We start from the raw sequence: 16,374 nt of genomic DNA on the forward strand, positions 1-16,374 counted from the left end.
AACTCATAGGCGCACGCCATTGCTTGATAGTGATAACGATGTGGCTGGCCGTCTTTACACGAGGCGCAGGCCCGCTTCGCCAAGGCGGAGCCCCAGAGCTACAGCCAATCCGTATCCAGTTGTAATTGCATGAATGTGCTCCGCTGCTGGCGCGGTGCCGTCATGTATGCGTTTTGAGCAGCTGTCCTTGCCGTTTTCCTTCTACCATTCTTCATAGCCAAGAGCGAAAATCATGTTTGCGCGTTCGGTCTTGAAGCCTAGTCATCCTATCTTAGTCGCGAGCGTGCGGTCCTGTTAAATGCAAGCGCGCGCGTCTTGCCTGCCAAGTTCAGTAGCTGCCGTGCCCTGTCAGAGGATAAGATAACGGCGCTGTTCCTGCCACAAGCGAGAGGGGGGCTTCCCACGGCCTAGCAGCTATCTGCAAGTAATCAGCTCGGTGGACACGCCTTGTTGTACAGCGATACGTTTTGCGCCTGTTTATCTTCACCCCCCTCCGTAACGCGTTCTTTGGGTGGTGAAAAAACAGATAACCATTGGTATGTTTGTTATCCGAATAAACATGAGTTATTGCGCGTCACTCCTTTTTCGAAACATTGTATTATGCTGCCAATGTTGCAGAAACGCACGGGGCTATTTTTCTGGCCTTTCCGTGGTGTGTTGGGGCAGATTTCGCCTCAACGAATTTTCGCTTCAACAAAATTTTTCGCACGTCCCGTCAATTTCGTTGTAGCGGGATTCGACTGTATACGCAGGGACGGGTTATACGTGCGAAAATACGTTATATTCCTGCTCTGGGTGTGAGGAGAGAAGCCTCCGCAGCGCTGGTGACTGACCTGGACGTTGTGGAAGTCGACGCGGTTGAGGTCGGCCAGCATCTGGCTGATCTGGGCGGAGTTCTGCAGCACGGCCCGGGCTGCCTGGGCCAGGTGGTTGAGCGACGTGTACCGCCGCAGTGTCTGCGCAAACGCGCTCACCGCACCAATCTGCACCAGGGGGAGATGAAGGTGAGGTCGGCGTCAATTCTGAGATGACGACTATCGTCTGAAGGAACCCCTTCCGTTTTTTTCCTTTTCCCCTTTTCGATTAGCGTTCGAATTAGCCAATGCACTACGACGACCAAACAGGAACACAGGTTCAAAAGAATTGACACACGTGTAAGTGATTGACACACCAGCAGAGGAGGCGAGAACATACAGTAGAACATTGTTGATACATTAAAGAAAAAAAAGCGCGAGGGAAAAACATACTACCATATTTACACGATTTTAGGTCAACCCTTTTTTTCAAGTTTGACAATCCAATGTTGAGGGGCCGACTTAGAATCGAAATCGAACTTTGTGCCGCTTTAACGGCAAGAGAAATGAGAAATCTGGGGTGCTACAAGCTGGGGAAAGCGTAACACCCTTGTTTCTATGGTTACGGCTGAATCGGAGCGTTTGCCATTGTGTACATTCTGGCGTCAATAAAGCTGATGCCGACTTTGAAAGTTGGCATTCCCGATCTGCGTGCTTTGTCCACCGTACCTAGAGTGGCTAACCTTCCACCAGCGCGTTCGGATGTGTACTGAACAACGTGATATGATTGTGCCTACGTCAGTGCCGTGCATTGATTCAAGGAATTCGGTAATACCCATTTTGTTTATTAGAGATGAACAAAAGGCTTCTTGAATGCGAGTAACGTACTCACGAATCAAAGGAAATCGCAAGCAGCCACTTCCATCACCTGCCTTGTTGTTTGTTTTGATATCGTGCGGCAGTGGCTGACTGCTAGTAGCTTTGATGGTTGTATCTCGCAGCGAATGTGTTCTCATGATTGGGAATAAAGTTTCCCACTCAACCCACCGCGAATGGTTATTCCGTGTGCTTATACAAAAGCTCTTCTTTTTTAAATCTACTGTGCGCACCACGAGCATACAGCTCTTGTGGGAGCATCGATCATAGATTGAAGAGCTGCCGTATGGGGGGTATTGGTAGTTGACAGAAGAGCTTCTCTTTGTGATACGATTTTCTAGGTGACCGCGTTGCCGTGTGCTTGTGTCACTTCTGTGTTGTGCTGAATCATCCCGTCTGTCATGAGTGCCCTGGGCCAGAAGAACTCTCTCGGTGCTCGTTCACAGCAGCGTTGAAACGGGCTGCTTTCTGCGCTCGCTTTCTTTTTTTTTTTTTTTTTTTTGAGAGAGAGAGAGAGAGATGCAATTTTGGGGGGTCGACCTACATTCGAGTTGACTTACAATCGTGTAAAAATGGTATCCAAGAAAGTATACTATTCGGTAAGAAACGTACTACGGGGAATTTTTAGTGTTCACAATTGACAGCGTACTAACCGGGAACGGGAAATCGTATGAACTGAGAACATATCAACGCGGTTATAGTGTAATTCATCTCGTAAACGCCTGTTAAATTAAACACATGTACGTGTTGTACGTACAAGCACGTGTGCATCTGTAGTTAACCGTACAAATACTCATACGTATACACCTAGGTAGGCATACATGTCATCTCTTCAAGCTGCACTTGTACCGCCAGCGATGCCAAGCCAAACTGTGCATTTGCTTTCCCATTCTATCTACTGCGTGAAGTATATATATGCCAAATGTTCGTTTGCAAAACTCTTTTTTCTGCTCTTACTGGGCTGACAGTAATACACGTGGCATCTTCTGTTGGCCATTTCAGGGCACTCTCACGAGCAGTGTCGTGTCACCGGTGGTGTGGCGGTGATGCTGGTGATCCCTGCTGGCCTGACGGGGCAACTCCAGCCGCTTGACGTGGGCATAAATAAGTCTTTCAAAGATCTTTTGCACCGTGAATACGATGAGTGGCTGTCAGCGGACAACTGAGAACTCACACCAGCCAGGCTCACTGTGAAGAAGGCGTCGCTGGCTACTGTGTGTGGGTGGGTGCTTTCCACATGGTCGGTCGGTCATTCCGTGCAATGTTGTGACGCGGTCTTTTGCAAAGTACGGGCTCACACTGGGTGACAGTGTGCTGTGGTACCACAGCAGCTGTCATGGCAGCAGCAGCAGCAGCGTTAGTGAAGATGATGACACTAGTGAGGGCGAGATGTAGGTCAGGTGACCAATATATTTTGGTATTAGAATGCACTCGTGTGTCCTGTCTTCTTATTTTGTTTTTTAAAGTGCGATCGGGGGGCGATCGACCTACATTTGAGTCGACCAGCAATCGTGCAAATCGTGTAAGACGATTCCCCTAGGCAAGCAATTTCTACCGTGTTATTTTTGTCTGGTTGCAGTACAGTGAAAGCTTGTTGATTCAAAGTTCCATATTTTGAATTTATGGATAATTCGAACTGTATGACTTGGTCCGGCCAAGTCTCCTTAGAAGGCTATATTTTGAAGAGCCCGTTAATTGGAACGTGAGGGTCCTCTGCCACAGATAATTCGAACTACGCGCCATCGTGCCGGAAGCTTGGGGCCTGGCTGGCGGCCAAAGAAGCACACCGTTTTCCTGCTCTTTTTGTCTCATTCGCCTGCAGTGTTCCTTTCGTTCACTGGGTTACAATGAGGGACGATGGCACCGTAAAATCACTGGAGCAGGCGCTTAGGTGGCACGCATTTGAACATTTATAGTTTCTTACACATAAAGCAGAGGCAAAACACCGGCAGCCACGCTTTTACCCACTCAAGCCTAGCCCTTCCATCCCTGATTTTTTTATTTCAAGCAAAGCAATATTTTTTCGGTGTTTTCCAAAATTTCAGGGCCCCATAAGCCCACAAACAAAAAAATAGAGCTAGTAGTGAAAGTATTAACTGGCTTATTAATGAGGCAAATACTTAGTACATCTGGCAAGTAAAAATTCTGTGCTGTGCAGAAACATCTGTTTTGCATGATTTCCTAAATTTTGATTGGTTGTGGGGCAACATGCCGATGCAACGCAGGCGATGAGGCGCGCCATAGTGGAGGGCTTTGGATTAATTTTGACTACCTTAGGATCTCTATCGTGCGCCGAAATATCGGAACACATGGGCATTTTTGCTTTTCACCTTTATCAGAAAAGCGGCTGAGTACCTTAGGATCTCTATCGTGCACCGAAATATCGGAACACATGGGCATTTTTGCTTTTCACCTTTATCAGAAAAGCGGCTGCCACGGCCCGGGAATCGAACCAGCGTCCTCGTGCTCAGTAGCACAACGCCTTAGCCACTGAGCCACCGCGGTAGGTGATTTAGTAAATTTAATGATTACATGAGCCTACAAACAAATAATGAGCTTCGTGGTACACGTACTTATTGATTTAAAAGCTTTGGAATACAACTAGGGCCTCTGTATTTTTAGTCCCAATGTTGTAGTTTCACCTTCAACAGAGCATCTTCTTTTATGTAGCATCAAGCTTGCGCTAAAAGGCCACAACAGCGATGTCTTTCACAATAGGCATCCTTGAAGAACAATTCCCGCCAAAACTAGCAGTTTTGGTTTCGTTCTCCACGCGCTGTGGAAACTCTTATGTGGTGGTGTCAATTGACACCGCCAGAGCCGAAAGGGCTATATCATAGTGTGGGTTCCAATGCTGGACAGATGAGGCGACCTGCTTTATTTGTGTAAGCCCTCGATTCAGCATGCACGGTGAAGAAAGTGCAATAAAAAAAAAAAAGAAAAGAAAGGGCGCCAGGGGGCAACCTTGGAGAGACCTACCTTGACCTTGACCATTTCCTTGGGGCAGCCCAGCATGGCATGGGTCAGCCACCCTTCCAGGCTCTTGGCAAAGTTCCGAATGGCCTGCGTCAGAGAACCTGCAGGCAGTACAAAAGGAAAAAATGAGATTCACTGGCCGTCTAGACGATACAACAGGTTGACAGTTGCTGGATGGAAAGACTGTAATGACGTGCTTCACAGAAGCCAACCAAGCACAGAAAGGAATAGACTGAGGAGTAGAAAAATTATTTTGAGATTAATTGACACTTGTAATGATGTGGGAAGTGGGTGCATAAATGCCTACATGCCTTTCGATTTGCATAACCTGTCCGGTGCCTTAATGTCTTAACAAGAAAATGACGGTCACGACTACAATAGCAATGCATTAAAAATCAATTAAATTACAGAGGAACCCCAATTATACAAGTTTCTCTGGTGCAGTGGAAGCACTGCCCAACTGGGACCTCATACAATTCCAACAACAGAAGCAACGTCTACGACTTGCAGTCTCGCGTGACAGTACAGTGAACAGGTTACAATATTTAGGGACAGTGGAAACCTGCTTATACGATTGTTTCGCTTGCAGCCTTGGCACTTTCACGCTTTCACCTTTTACCCTCTCAATCTGCTAGGCGCAGGCAAATTTCCCAGCTTATCTTCCAAGTGTGAGGCGGGGGGCTGGTGGGCTAGCGTAAATGCTACGGGGTGAAGGGGCACAAAATAGCAGCCTTTTTTTTAGCTAGGGGTTCTCAAATTACATGAGAATGTGCTAAATACAGCCATTTAAATACATTCTTATTAGTCCACTTGTAGCGTGAGATCGTCTACTAGGGCGGCATTTACCCATACCCTAATCATACGACACCCCGGCAATACGAAGCTTCCATATGGTCCCTTGAAAGTCATGTTAATAGTGTTCCACATGCATAAGCTATTACTCCATGCAGCCTATAAATCAAACCAAACACCCTTTTACAGCTCAATCCCACTTTCACTGAATGCTTAACTTGTCTAAATCCCTCCCCCCCCCCCCCCCTGCAACCCTCCTGTCACAAGACTGCTGTCACAATGTCAGCGCAAAAACTTTGAGCTCCGTTGCACTTCAGTGGGAAGGTTAGACGAACGCCCCAGAGGGGTGAATGGATGACGACAATGACACTGTTTCGTGCGTTGGTGCACTTATGCTTGCACTCACTGGGTATGGGCCTGAGCACGTCCGGGATGAGCACGTCGACAAGGTTTTGGTAGAACTGGTAGTCGGCCCGCTGCACAAACTTCTGCACCGCCTCGCACTGACACAGCAGCTCCATCTTCTCGGGGGAGAGGCCCGCCCGCTCGGGGTCGTCCCTGGCAGAGGCAGCGATGCGAATGCGTGAGACACTGGTCTTTGGGAAGGACATTGCTCTTAAAACAGCTTCTTTTAATTTTCAAGTAAACTTTGAGAAACTTGTCAGTCTTGCTGCTTTTCCACCACTGATTTCAAATACGGCATTATTTTTTGAGTCGTTCAATTAGTTCCCAAGAAAATTAGAGATAATTAGCCATTTTTGGTGCAACAACAGACAGAATAGCCTTAGTCATAAAGCTGTAATCTTTACATTTCCCAACACTACGAACCCTGGTGAGTGCAATAAGAGAATCGGTTTTCTGATGCACCGCTCAGAACTAATTTTACAGCTCATCAAACTTTGGTGGCACCAGTGGCAAGGAACCTTTTCGAATGCCCATTTCAAACACCAAAGTTTAATGAGCTGTAAAATTAGTTCCAAGCAGTGCATCAAGGAACTGCTCCTCTTACTGCACTCACCAGGGTTCATAGTATTGGAATACATAAAGATAACAGTTTTATGGCTAGCACTTTTTTGCCTGTTGTTCCTCCAAGAATGGCTAATTATCTCTAACTATCTTGGTAACTAACTGACTTAAAAAATAATGGCATATTTGAACCCACCAGAAAACAAAGCAGCAAGACTAACAAGTTTCACAGAGTTTACTTAAAAATTAAAAGAAATCGCATTAAGAGCCATGTGCCCCCTTAATTAGGCAGAGCTTACTTTAACCGCCAGTCTCTCGCCAATCGTAAAAGGGAGTCCCACTCACCCGCCGTCATTGCTCAGGCCTCCCCACAAGTTTTGCCAGAGAGACTCGACGGTGGAGAAGTGCAGGTTCATCACCGCTTCCAAGAAGGTCTGCAACACGCAAGCGACAACAGTACGTCCCATTACCATCCCCAGCCGCAAACTAATGCAGCGAACAATCCCGCCGGCTGTTCTCCTTTCATTGAGCTCCAGTTTAGATTCAGCACTATCGAATGGCAGCTCATCCTTCTATCTCTTATCACTCTGTTCCCCAGAAGCTTGACCTCCTGAAGGTCTAGCTCGAGCTTCACCCTGGCCTTGGTCAGAAGCATTTCATCCCTTTCCCCACTAGCATGGAAGAAAGATCATCTTACTCCTCACCAAGGATAACGGCATTTAATCCTCTCATTCACTCCCATGGCAAACGAAATGACCTGTGAGATCCCTATGCTGCACTTGATTGGGGACCGAGACTACAAGTCACAGCACAAACAAAGTTCTTTTGGAAGCACCAGAGCCCCAAAAGAGGGACAAAGAAACTGGGCATAAAAATGAATGCCCAAAACGAATGCATGACCAACACGCTCGACAGCATGTGAGAAATGACGACGACCATGCATTACGGGTGACGCACCCCTCAATCACGAGATCACACCCCACCAGGAGACAAGGTTCCCTCAGAACATGTACGGTTCAACAAGCTTAAAACCACTCGGTTAGAAAGCAACAATGCTGGCGGGAAAGGAGACAGAGAGAGAGACGGAGAGCAAGAGGGATAGGGAGAGAGAGGGAGAGACAGGGAGAGAGAGAGACAGAGAGAGAGATTTCCTACCTTTCAGGTTTGTAGACGTGCTTGAATTGCACACTGCTTTAAAATTAAACACACAACTTACCTTTGATTCCAAGAGGCCTATTTTGTAGCAGTCGCTAGTCTGTGAGCATAATTACACCTATCTTGCCCAGAAGGGGCCAGTACACATGTCCGTCTGTCTTTGCCCTTTCGGATGGAATACCGTGTCATGTGTCAGCACTTCCTGTCCAAGTGCTTCCTCTATCAGGTGGTGTGGTAGAAAACAGATGGGGAGAGGGGTTGTCCAAGGCATCCACCAGTGGCTCATCAACATTTTCATTAAAGAGAGGGGGGAGATAGGGAGGGAGAGAGCAATACAGAGCGAAACTGAGGGCATTCCAGAGTTGTAAAATGCAAATAGGCTGTTGTATCAATCAATGTGGATACATGAAATTAGGTAACGTCAAAAATGAAAAATGTCCTTTGCAACCACTTAGAACAAGTTAGGAACTGGATGTACCACAGTGGGTGTATCTCCCTCTCTCTCCTTCTAAAGTAGAGAGAGAGGGAGATAAATAGAGGGGAGAAATAGAAAGAGAGAAAAAAAATCCCGGGCCATCTCCACTAACGTGAAACCTGGCGAGGGGCGAAGCATGCAGTGTATAAATGGATTCTTGGCACCTTGGCTTTTTTTCCCACGGAGATGAAACCATTGGGGGGTACAGGTGTACAGCTTTGCTGTAAAAGTCTCTTGTCTTTGAAGCACGAAGCTCTCTAGCGCGAGGCGTAAACAAGTGTCGCGGTGTTTTCTTTGTACGCGTCACGAAGCACTCTAGCACAAGGCATAAATGAGTGTCCTGGTGTTTTTTTAGTAAGCGTTACGTTATAGCGCGAGGCGTAAGCAAGTTTACCAGTGTTTTAGTACCGTGACTACATGAGACAAACAATGATTACGACGACGACGACAGGAGACGCCAATAGCCCATGCCCCTAAGGGGCTTTCACCCCTACAACAGTAAAGGCAGAGAGCGAGGGTATAGAAGGGGAGAGAGGGTAACAGTGAGGGGGGGAGAGATGGAAGGAACGAGAGGAGGAGATAGAGGTAGAGACTCGGACAGAGAAGGGGAAGATAGGGGTGTAGAGATCAGGAAGGCGAGAGGGAGATAGAAAAAGAAATGGGGAGACAGGGGGAGAGAGCGAGTGAAGAGGGAGAAAAGGCCCCTCCTTGCCTCGCAGTGGTCCCGGTAGAGCCTGCGGAAGATGTCGAGGTCCTTCTTGGTGAGCCCCTCGGGCAGCGGGCTGCTGCCAAGGTCCACCTCCCCCAGGGCGGGCACGGCCGCCGAGGCGTCACCCAGGTACTGGTGGTGCTGCTGCTGTTGCTGCGCCGACGAGGGCTGCGCCGCTACGGGCGGGGTCGCGCTGCTCGCCACAGCCGCCCCCCCGCCTGACGACGAGTCGGCCGCCTGGCCACCCTGGCTCGCCAGGGCTCCCACCCCGCCTCCACCACCCACCCCGCCTCCTCCTCCCACCCCTCCGCCACCACCCCCGGGCTCAGGGGTGTCCGCCAGGCCGGTTTTGCTGCCACTCAACCGGAATCTGCTGGGACATGGGAGGAAGAGCGGGTGTTCCCAGGGTCACCAACCATAACCAGGCAAATGTGAGCAAAAGTGTGAAAGATCCCAGTACTGTGCCTTACCAAAATCTGAACATCTTCGAACAACAACGTAAAAACACAGACACTAGGGAAAGAAAATGACAGGACTAGGGAAAGACAATGACAGGACGACACAGCATTGTCCTGTCATTTTCTTTCCCTAGTGTATGTGTTTTTACGCTGTTAGGAGATGTTCAACCAATACCAACTCGCCTAAATGTTTATCCTTCTGCTGTTCCTAAAGTATCCCTGTCCCGTGCTTTCTAATGATTTTGGCCAATTGCAGTAGTAATCAGCCCCAAAAAACAACTTTAGGCAACTGTCTCAACCAAAGGTCTCTGTTGAAAGAGGAAACTACTCAGCTGCTTTTTGGACTCCGCAAGCATTAGTTTCAAACTGTTCCTGCATAGCCCTTCGAAACAATGTCGGTGAACTGCTCACCTCTTGGCCTGTGCCGCCGACTGCTGGAGAAGAGCAGTGGTGGTCACCTCCTCAGAGATCTGGTTGAGTGGCGAGTTGGGCTTCACCCGGATGCCGTAGTAGTGGTACTTGGAGTTGCCCCTGTGACCAACCACCGGGAGAGGGAAAGGGGGGGGGGGGGACTTTCATTCATGAAATCAAATTACGGGTCGTGATAACAGGTATTTTCGTGCAAACTTTAAATTCCACCGCATTGAGGTTGAAACATATGTGACAGCCACTCTATTTGTACGCTGTAAGCAAATGCGAAACTCAATTTGAAAATCAAATTCATCGACACAACTTCAAATATGTAGAGTTCCACAGGGAAATACAAACCACAGCTCAAAAACAAAATTTGTTAATGCCCCACCCAACATGCGGTATTCCCCAAGGTCTCCACCTGATGCCCACGCTATTTGAAAACCCCGAAGACAGCAAGGCGAGTATACCGGGTGCCCAGGCGGCGGGTGCGCAGGCCGAGAAAGACGGAGCGGATGAGCTTTCCAAAGGAAGCGGCATTGACGGGTTCCAGCTTGTGTTCCCCGCAGTGCCGCAGGTAGTGGTCGTACAGTGTGCTCCGCGGCAGCGACACCCCCTCCGCCGTCTCGTAGTTGTCGATGAGCCACTGCACCTGCATCGATCATTTCGCACCAGGGGGATGAACGTCTAATATTCCGACTAAATCAGACGGTCGTCGCTGGGTTCGCACTCTTTCCAGCCCTTCCATATGTGCATACAGAGGGCACTTCGTTTTTGAGTTTCATGACATTGAAAAATCTAGCGGGAAAATGCTGGTGTGCTCTGAACGTCACAACAAACAGGTAAAAATCAGATTCTTAAAAATGTCTCTCCTAAATGAGGGGTTCATTTTCATTAACAAAATCTCTCAGCAATACCAAATGCTTGTTTCATTAATTTTTATGTGAGGTAGAAAAAGTGTCATGCAGGTTGTGTGCCAAAAAATTTTAGCAGCACAAAAACGATGTCGTAAAACTTAAACAATCTGTCCTCAACAGGAAATTTGAAAATTTTCATCACACCAAGACAGAGCCACTTCAACTTGTAACAAGGAACAGTAGTGCTGCCTTTGTTGTAGGCTCCTGCTAGGGTGTCTAGAAAGTTTCTCTGACACTCCCAAACCTTGTCTTTAGCTCATTCTTGCTAATTTTGTGACCAGATGCAGCTTGCAATATTTTGAGATTGTACAAGGTCAAACAGACAATGCCCTGTCAAACTGCTATAACAATAGAAGTTACACATGTTACACGAGTTAATTAAATGTGGGCAGCAAATACATTTTTTCGATTCAGGTTTATTAACATGTCGGTAACAACCAAACTGCACATACTATTAGGCCAAAGACAGGCAAATAGCCAAACATTGTCTTAATTTAGCACGATTTGTAGAAGCGGCCCAAATGAACACAGAGGCAATGGGCCACTGTGAAATGCTGAACAGGAATGTTCGAGCAGACAACTGACCATTTTCCTGTTCTGAAGAAACTAAACCTATGGCAGTTACAACTGCCACAAAAAAACAACAAAGATCAAACCGCCACCAAGATGCGTCCACAACACCACACGTTCCAGTGCAGACGTACCGTATAACACCCTGAAGAAATAACAGCGGCAAAAAATAAGCTCAAGTGAGTTAGCGCGAGGGGGAGGTGGTCCCCACGGCCTACCGACGGTGGCAGCAGCACCTACATGGATGATGTCCATGTCGCGGATGTTCTGGTGCTGCCCGCCGACCGACGAGGGCGAGTGCTGCGCTGAGCCGACCGAAGCCGTAGCCGTCACGATGGTGGGCGCGGCGGCCGGGGTGGTGGCTGCTGCCGCGGCCAGTGGCATGGGCGACCCTTCCTGGAGGGTCTGCACCACGCACTGGTCCCCGGGGTAGGCCGACATCATCTCGACCACTTTGCGCTCGTCATCCTGCAGTCACCCCCACCGCCCATCCGGCAACCCAAACCGAGCCGTGAGGGACCAACCCCACTGTCACAGGAATCGCGTCGTCAAAGGGTGCATTCCAATTGACAGACAGCATCACAGGACGCGAGTCAGGAAACAACTTGCTTGAATGTTTATTACACATACTTTGATTATGCTACTTATATATGGATGAATTATACAATATATTATTATAAGCCTGAATTATATTACTCTTGCATTATTATATTATATGCACTTATATACGTAAGTCTGTTACAAATACCAAAGTCAAAACTGTTAATGACAACACACGAACGCATGGTGTTCAATACATGAAGCACAGTTCGCTGATAGCCACCCACGCTACTAGCAAGATTATGGCTCTGAGCTGCGACAGCTAGGCATGTAAAAGCATGTGTTTCTTTGAGTTCTTTTTCCTTGACAGAAAGCTTGTCTTGAGTCTTGTTTTGGGTTGCAAAAATAAAAAAAGTTAACAACTAAATAGTATTGCGAGTGATATGTAATTCTTGTGGGATCCGTCGACCCCCAAGGACAAGACTCGACCGTCAAGGGGGGAGAGAAGCGACCATAGAGGTCTGTCTTTAATGGAATGTCGAAGTGAAGAGAAGACAAAGAGGAAGAAACAGTGCATGCGCTCATGCAGCCTGAGACGATGATGATGCCAGCCACGGGAGATTGGCCCAAGGCCATCAGGTCCATCAGGCTAGCTGGCCGCAGCAGGTTGATGGCGGTCGATGGCGATGGGGCTGGGATCTCAAAAAGATTCTACATCTTCCCGGCCCCCAACGCCGTGGAGCCAGCATGCTTATAAACGCTAGATACGTCGACCGCGCAGCCATGATGCAAGTCCCTGCTCAGTCTGTGCGTATGGTCGGCGTACCCGACGGCACGATACAAAGCAGCGTTGTTTTCGCACACTCTTGTCAGGGTCCAGTACGAGACGAATGGATCTTGTATTAGCGCCGCAGAAAATGTCGATGTGGACGCGGTTCCCTGAAGACGCAGTTTTTAGGAAACGTGGTCCTTTCAAGCAGTGGATTCCGTAGTCCTCTGTTATACGACATTTATCAGTCGTCGGAATCCCGCTGATTCTTCTTTGGTTCCTAAGGTTGGAGACAAATGGACACGATCGCGTAACTACGCTGTGGGTTTGTAGTAGACTGCTGAATGGGGTAATTTCCGCCGGATTCGAGGTACATATCTTAAGTGTAGTGGTCAGTGGGCTCGTTTCCTCGCTTATTTTCTGTGGCTGCATGCGAAAATTCTCCGGTTCGTGGGGTGAGTTGCGCATAGAAGTGATCCATGAGGGTCCTTCCCACGACGCGGAATGCATCAGTGGCTGGCTTTCTGATTTCCTGGATAAGTTCTCGGCTGAGTTTCCACTTCCTAGGGAAAATTTGTGATCGTGCTTCTTGACCAAGTGATCGGTTCTTCGCTCTGCTCCTACGGAATTGTCACGTAGGTCAGTCGCTTGTTCGGAGGGATCAGCAAGTTCGTAAGTTGCGCCTACAAAGTTTGTGTTTTTCTCTGGCTCTTCTAGGTATTCGTTGCACATCGAGGGAACGTGCCGTCGTTTGCAATATGGGCAATCTATCTTCCTTTTACACTGTCGAGCGATGTGTCCATGGGTTAGACAACGGAAACAACATCCATGTTTTGTGAGGAGAGACTTCTTTTGCTCCATAGTGATTTTCCTATCCGAGCAAGATCCTGGATCGTGCAGGCCGGAGCAAAACAAGCACTGTCGCGTCTCGTTAGCTGTGGCACACAGGGCTGCTGCAGAATTCGGATGTTTGACCATTGCTCTTTGACGCCGTTTCCTTGGCTCTTCATTCGCCTTAAACTTCGTTCTCCGAGGTGAGTTCAGTATAGCTGCTTCCAGACACTCAAGTTCGTGTCCAAAAAAATTAATTAAATCGTCGAACTGTTTCCTGTGGTCTATTGGTTGGTGCTGACAATCCAGTCCGGTAGACGTTGAAGCAGTAGACAACGTTTTCGAATGCCGGTAGTATCTGAGGACCATGTCTCGAGGGAGTGCCCTTAGAAGGATCTCGCGTAGCATGGCACAATAAGTATCTGGGCTCGTACCAAGTGCATTCAAGCTTCTGCAGTGTATCTGCACATCGTCATGGAGCTTCCGTAATAGAGTTACGTCAGTTGAGGATGAAACACGTGGTATATCAATCAGTGCCCACAGGTGGTCTCGTGTAATAAGAGTCAGGTCGCCGAATCGCTTCTGAAGTATCTCGATCGCGTAGTTATAGCCTTGTTCTGTAATGGGGAGCCCAGTTACTGCGGAAGCGGCTGAGCCGGTAAGTAGGTTGGTCAAATAATGAAACTTCTCAATCGCTCGCAGTTCCGAATTCTTGTGTATGGCGTATTCAAATTGACTCCAGAATCTCGTCCAATTATGACGGTCTCCATCAAACTTCGCCAGTTCTATTGTCGGTAGCTTCGTTCTGGTGGTCGAGGGCTCGCTATGAGGCGGTCTCGTTACAGAAGGCAAAACGAGAGACTCACCAGCCTGCTGGTCTCGAGATCTGTAGCGAAGTTCCGCCATGATCTTCACCACCTTGTCACTGAACGAAGTCGCGCTGGAGGTCTCTTCTGTGACCATTTCCTCCGTCGCTTCCAGAAAAATGTCGGCGTCCAGCTTCTGGATCGGTCGATGCATGGCCTCAATCCTCTCCAAGGATACCGCTGCGTCCATCGCCGTGGTCAGGGTGCCACTTCGGAAGCCGTCTTCTATTTCGGACAAGGCGGTTGAAAGCTCGTCCCGAAGGGCGGTTCGTCGCAGCAGCTTCCGCTCGATCGTAGTCATCCTTGGTCCTTGGAGGTAGGTCCGCCGGTCTCTCAAGCAGAAGCCGTCGAAGAAAGGCTGTCGGTTCTGCTTGTCGGTGTCGGCCTGACAGACACGAGTCCCGGGTCGTTTCGGCACCAAGTTGTGGGATCCGTCGACCCCCAAGGACAAGACTCGACCGTCAAGGGGGGAGAGAAGCGACCATAGAGGTCTGTCTTTAATGGAATGTCGAAGTGAAGAGAAGACAAAGAGGAAGAAACAGTGCATGCGCTCATGCAGCCTGAGACGATGATGATGCCAGCCAGGGGAGATTGGCCCAAGGCCATCAGGTCCATCAGGCTAGCTGGCCGCAGCAGGTTGATGGCGGTCGATGGCGATGGGGCTGGGATCTCAAAAAGATTCTACAATTCTCATAAAAATGATGCGCAAAGCGTCAGGCCACAGGCAAGCTCTCACCACTTCACATGCTTACGCATGCGTGCTAAATCTGCCTGGCGCAGATAATGAACATCCCTGCCAAAAAGCCATGCCAAAGGCGAGATTGACAGTTCACTGGTTATCAGCCGAAGATAATTTTTAAAATAGTTGTTGGCTGCTGTCATCGTGACGGACTGTTTACGTCAAACCTTGCCCCCAACAACATGGAGACATCCGAATAGTTTTCGCATTCCTAGCTGTCGCAGGTACATTTCATTAGGCCATGCGTTCATGCGTTGTTGCTAACAGTTTTGACTTCCGTACTTCAGTAAACAACGGTAAAAAAAACTGCAGGCGTCCAACACTGGCATGCCTAGACTTCTGAAACTGCCATCATTTCAAAAGCAGTCGCGCACGACAGCAGTGGCCCATGCATTTCTGTGCAGTCAGTCCACAGACCGTAAAAAAACAAAAACCTGAATAGCCCATCGTCCACTGTCGCACACTGGAACACCCTAGCTTGGATAACAACACATGCCAGGTGCAGTGAGGTAAAACAACAAATAAATTAAACTACAACCATTTGAGTAAATTGAATAATTTAATCAATCAGAGCTAATAAACTAGGAGAAAGTTTTCAGCTAAAGAGATCTATTTCTTTGTTGAATTTTATTACACCCAGAGATGGCACTGGCACCGGTGACCTTTTCAAGCCACTACTTCATCACTTTCTGAAACTAGACCCACGTAGCTATGTAATTTGCCGTCTACTAGTGCAATTGGAACGCACCCAAATTCATAGTAACAGCAATGACTAACAGTTTGAATCTGGTGTATAATTGAGCAACGTTCATAAACCGACCAGTTGGCATTCCACGACGGACTCCACAGGACAAGAAAAGGAAGATTGGAGTGCTCGTGTGACAATCACAAATGCTGCATTCAAGTTCAGCGTATCAGCGTTCTGCCCGTTTTATCTCTTCCTGAACAATCAGATGCACTGTATGCTGGCACAACAGAAGCCAGCTAAGTGTAACACACCGCTGTGTATGAAGCTTTCAGCATTTGGCTTTTTTTTTAGATAGTTAAACAACATTTTATATCAACTTACTGTTTGTTGTCTTACATTCAGCTGCTTTTCCTAATGACAGGGTGAAGTGCATTAGGAGTGCTTCTCAATTACTTGATCCACAGATATGAGTGCATCTTTCGACGGGAGCAACGAAAGACAGTTTGAGCAGGAGATGTCCCTCACTCCCAATTTTCTTCAGCGCTTTAATCTCTTGCGACTTCCATAGCTGGAATGCTTCCCTAACAAGCATTTATTTCAAATTGCTTCATTCTCTCTCACTTTTTTCTAGGAATCAAGTATCGATGGGTTTGACTGCCTACGTTCCTGTTCCTATGATCACTCCTATAAAGTGTGAGTGCAGAATCTTAAGACGTTTCCTTATCTGCAGCACCAGCCTATGATAGGGTAACCTTAAACACCTCAAGTGCAGTCTTGTGGGGCAAAGCAGCAAAAATTGGGTGGCTTTTGCCTAAGACAGTTTCTAGCAAGCTGTAGGTGGC

The 16,374-nt window shown here is 48.1% G+C and overlaps 1 protein-coding gene across 5 annotated transcripts in view; it reads right to left on the reverse strand.

Moving 5' to 3' along the window:
- The window catches only part of LOC144162707 (DNA-binding protein RFX2-like), a 73,826-nt gene that overhangs the window by 23,506 nt on the left and 33,946 nt on the right, over nucleotides 1-16,374 (reverse strand). For 4 of the 5 annotated variants that reach the window (XM_077693349.1, XM_077693351.1, XM_077693350.1 and 1 more), the window contains 8 exons: nucleotides 11,340-11,567; nucleotides 10,083-10,264; nucleotides 9,613-9,732; nucleotides 8,747-9,113; nucleotides 6,750-6,838; nucleotides 5,845-5,996; nucleotides 4,650-4,747; nucleotides 834-983 (listed from right to left, as the gene is read on the reverse strand). In XM_077693349.1, the coding sequence (XP_077549475.1) occupies nucleotides 834-983; nucleotides 4,650-4,747; nucleotides 5,845-5,996; nucleotides 6,750-6,838; nucleotides 8,747-9,113; nucleotides 9,613-9,732; nucleotides 10,083-10,264; nucleotides 11,340-11,567 (1,386 nt within the window). The remainder of the gene's footprint in view (nucleotides 1-833; nucleotides 984-4,649; nucleotides 4,748-5,844; nucleotides 5,997-6,749; nucleotides 6,839-8,746; nucleotides 9,114-9,612; nucleotides 9,733-10,082; nucleotides 10,265-11,339; nucleotides 11,568-16,374) is intronic. The other variant, XM_077693352.1, reaches the window with a different exon arrangement.

The sequence above is a fragment of the Haemaphysalis longicornis genome, unplaced genomic scaffold (assembly GCF_048455015.1).
Source record: "Haemaphysalis longicornis isolate Haplotype H1 unplaced genomic scaffold, Haemaphysalis longicornis Haplotype H1 scaffold_12, whole genome shotgun sequence".
Taxonomy (NCBI): domain Eukaryota; kingdom Metazoa; phylum Arthropoda; class Arachnida; order Ixodida; family Ixodidae; genus Haemaphysalis; species Haemaphysalis longicornis.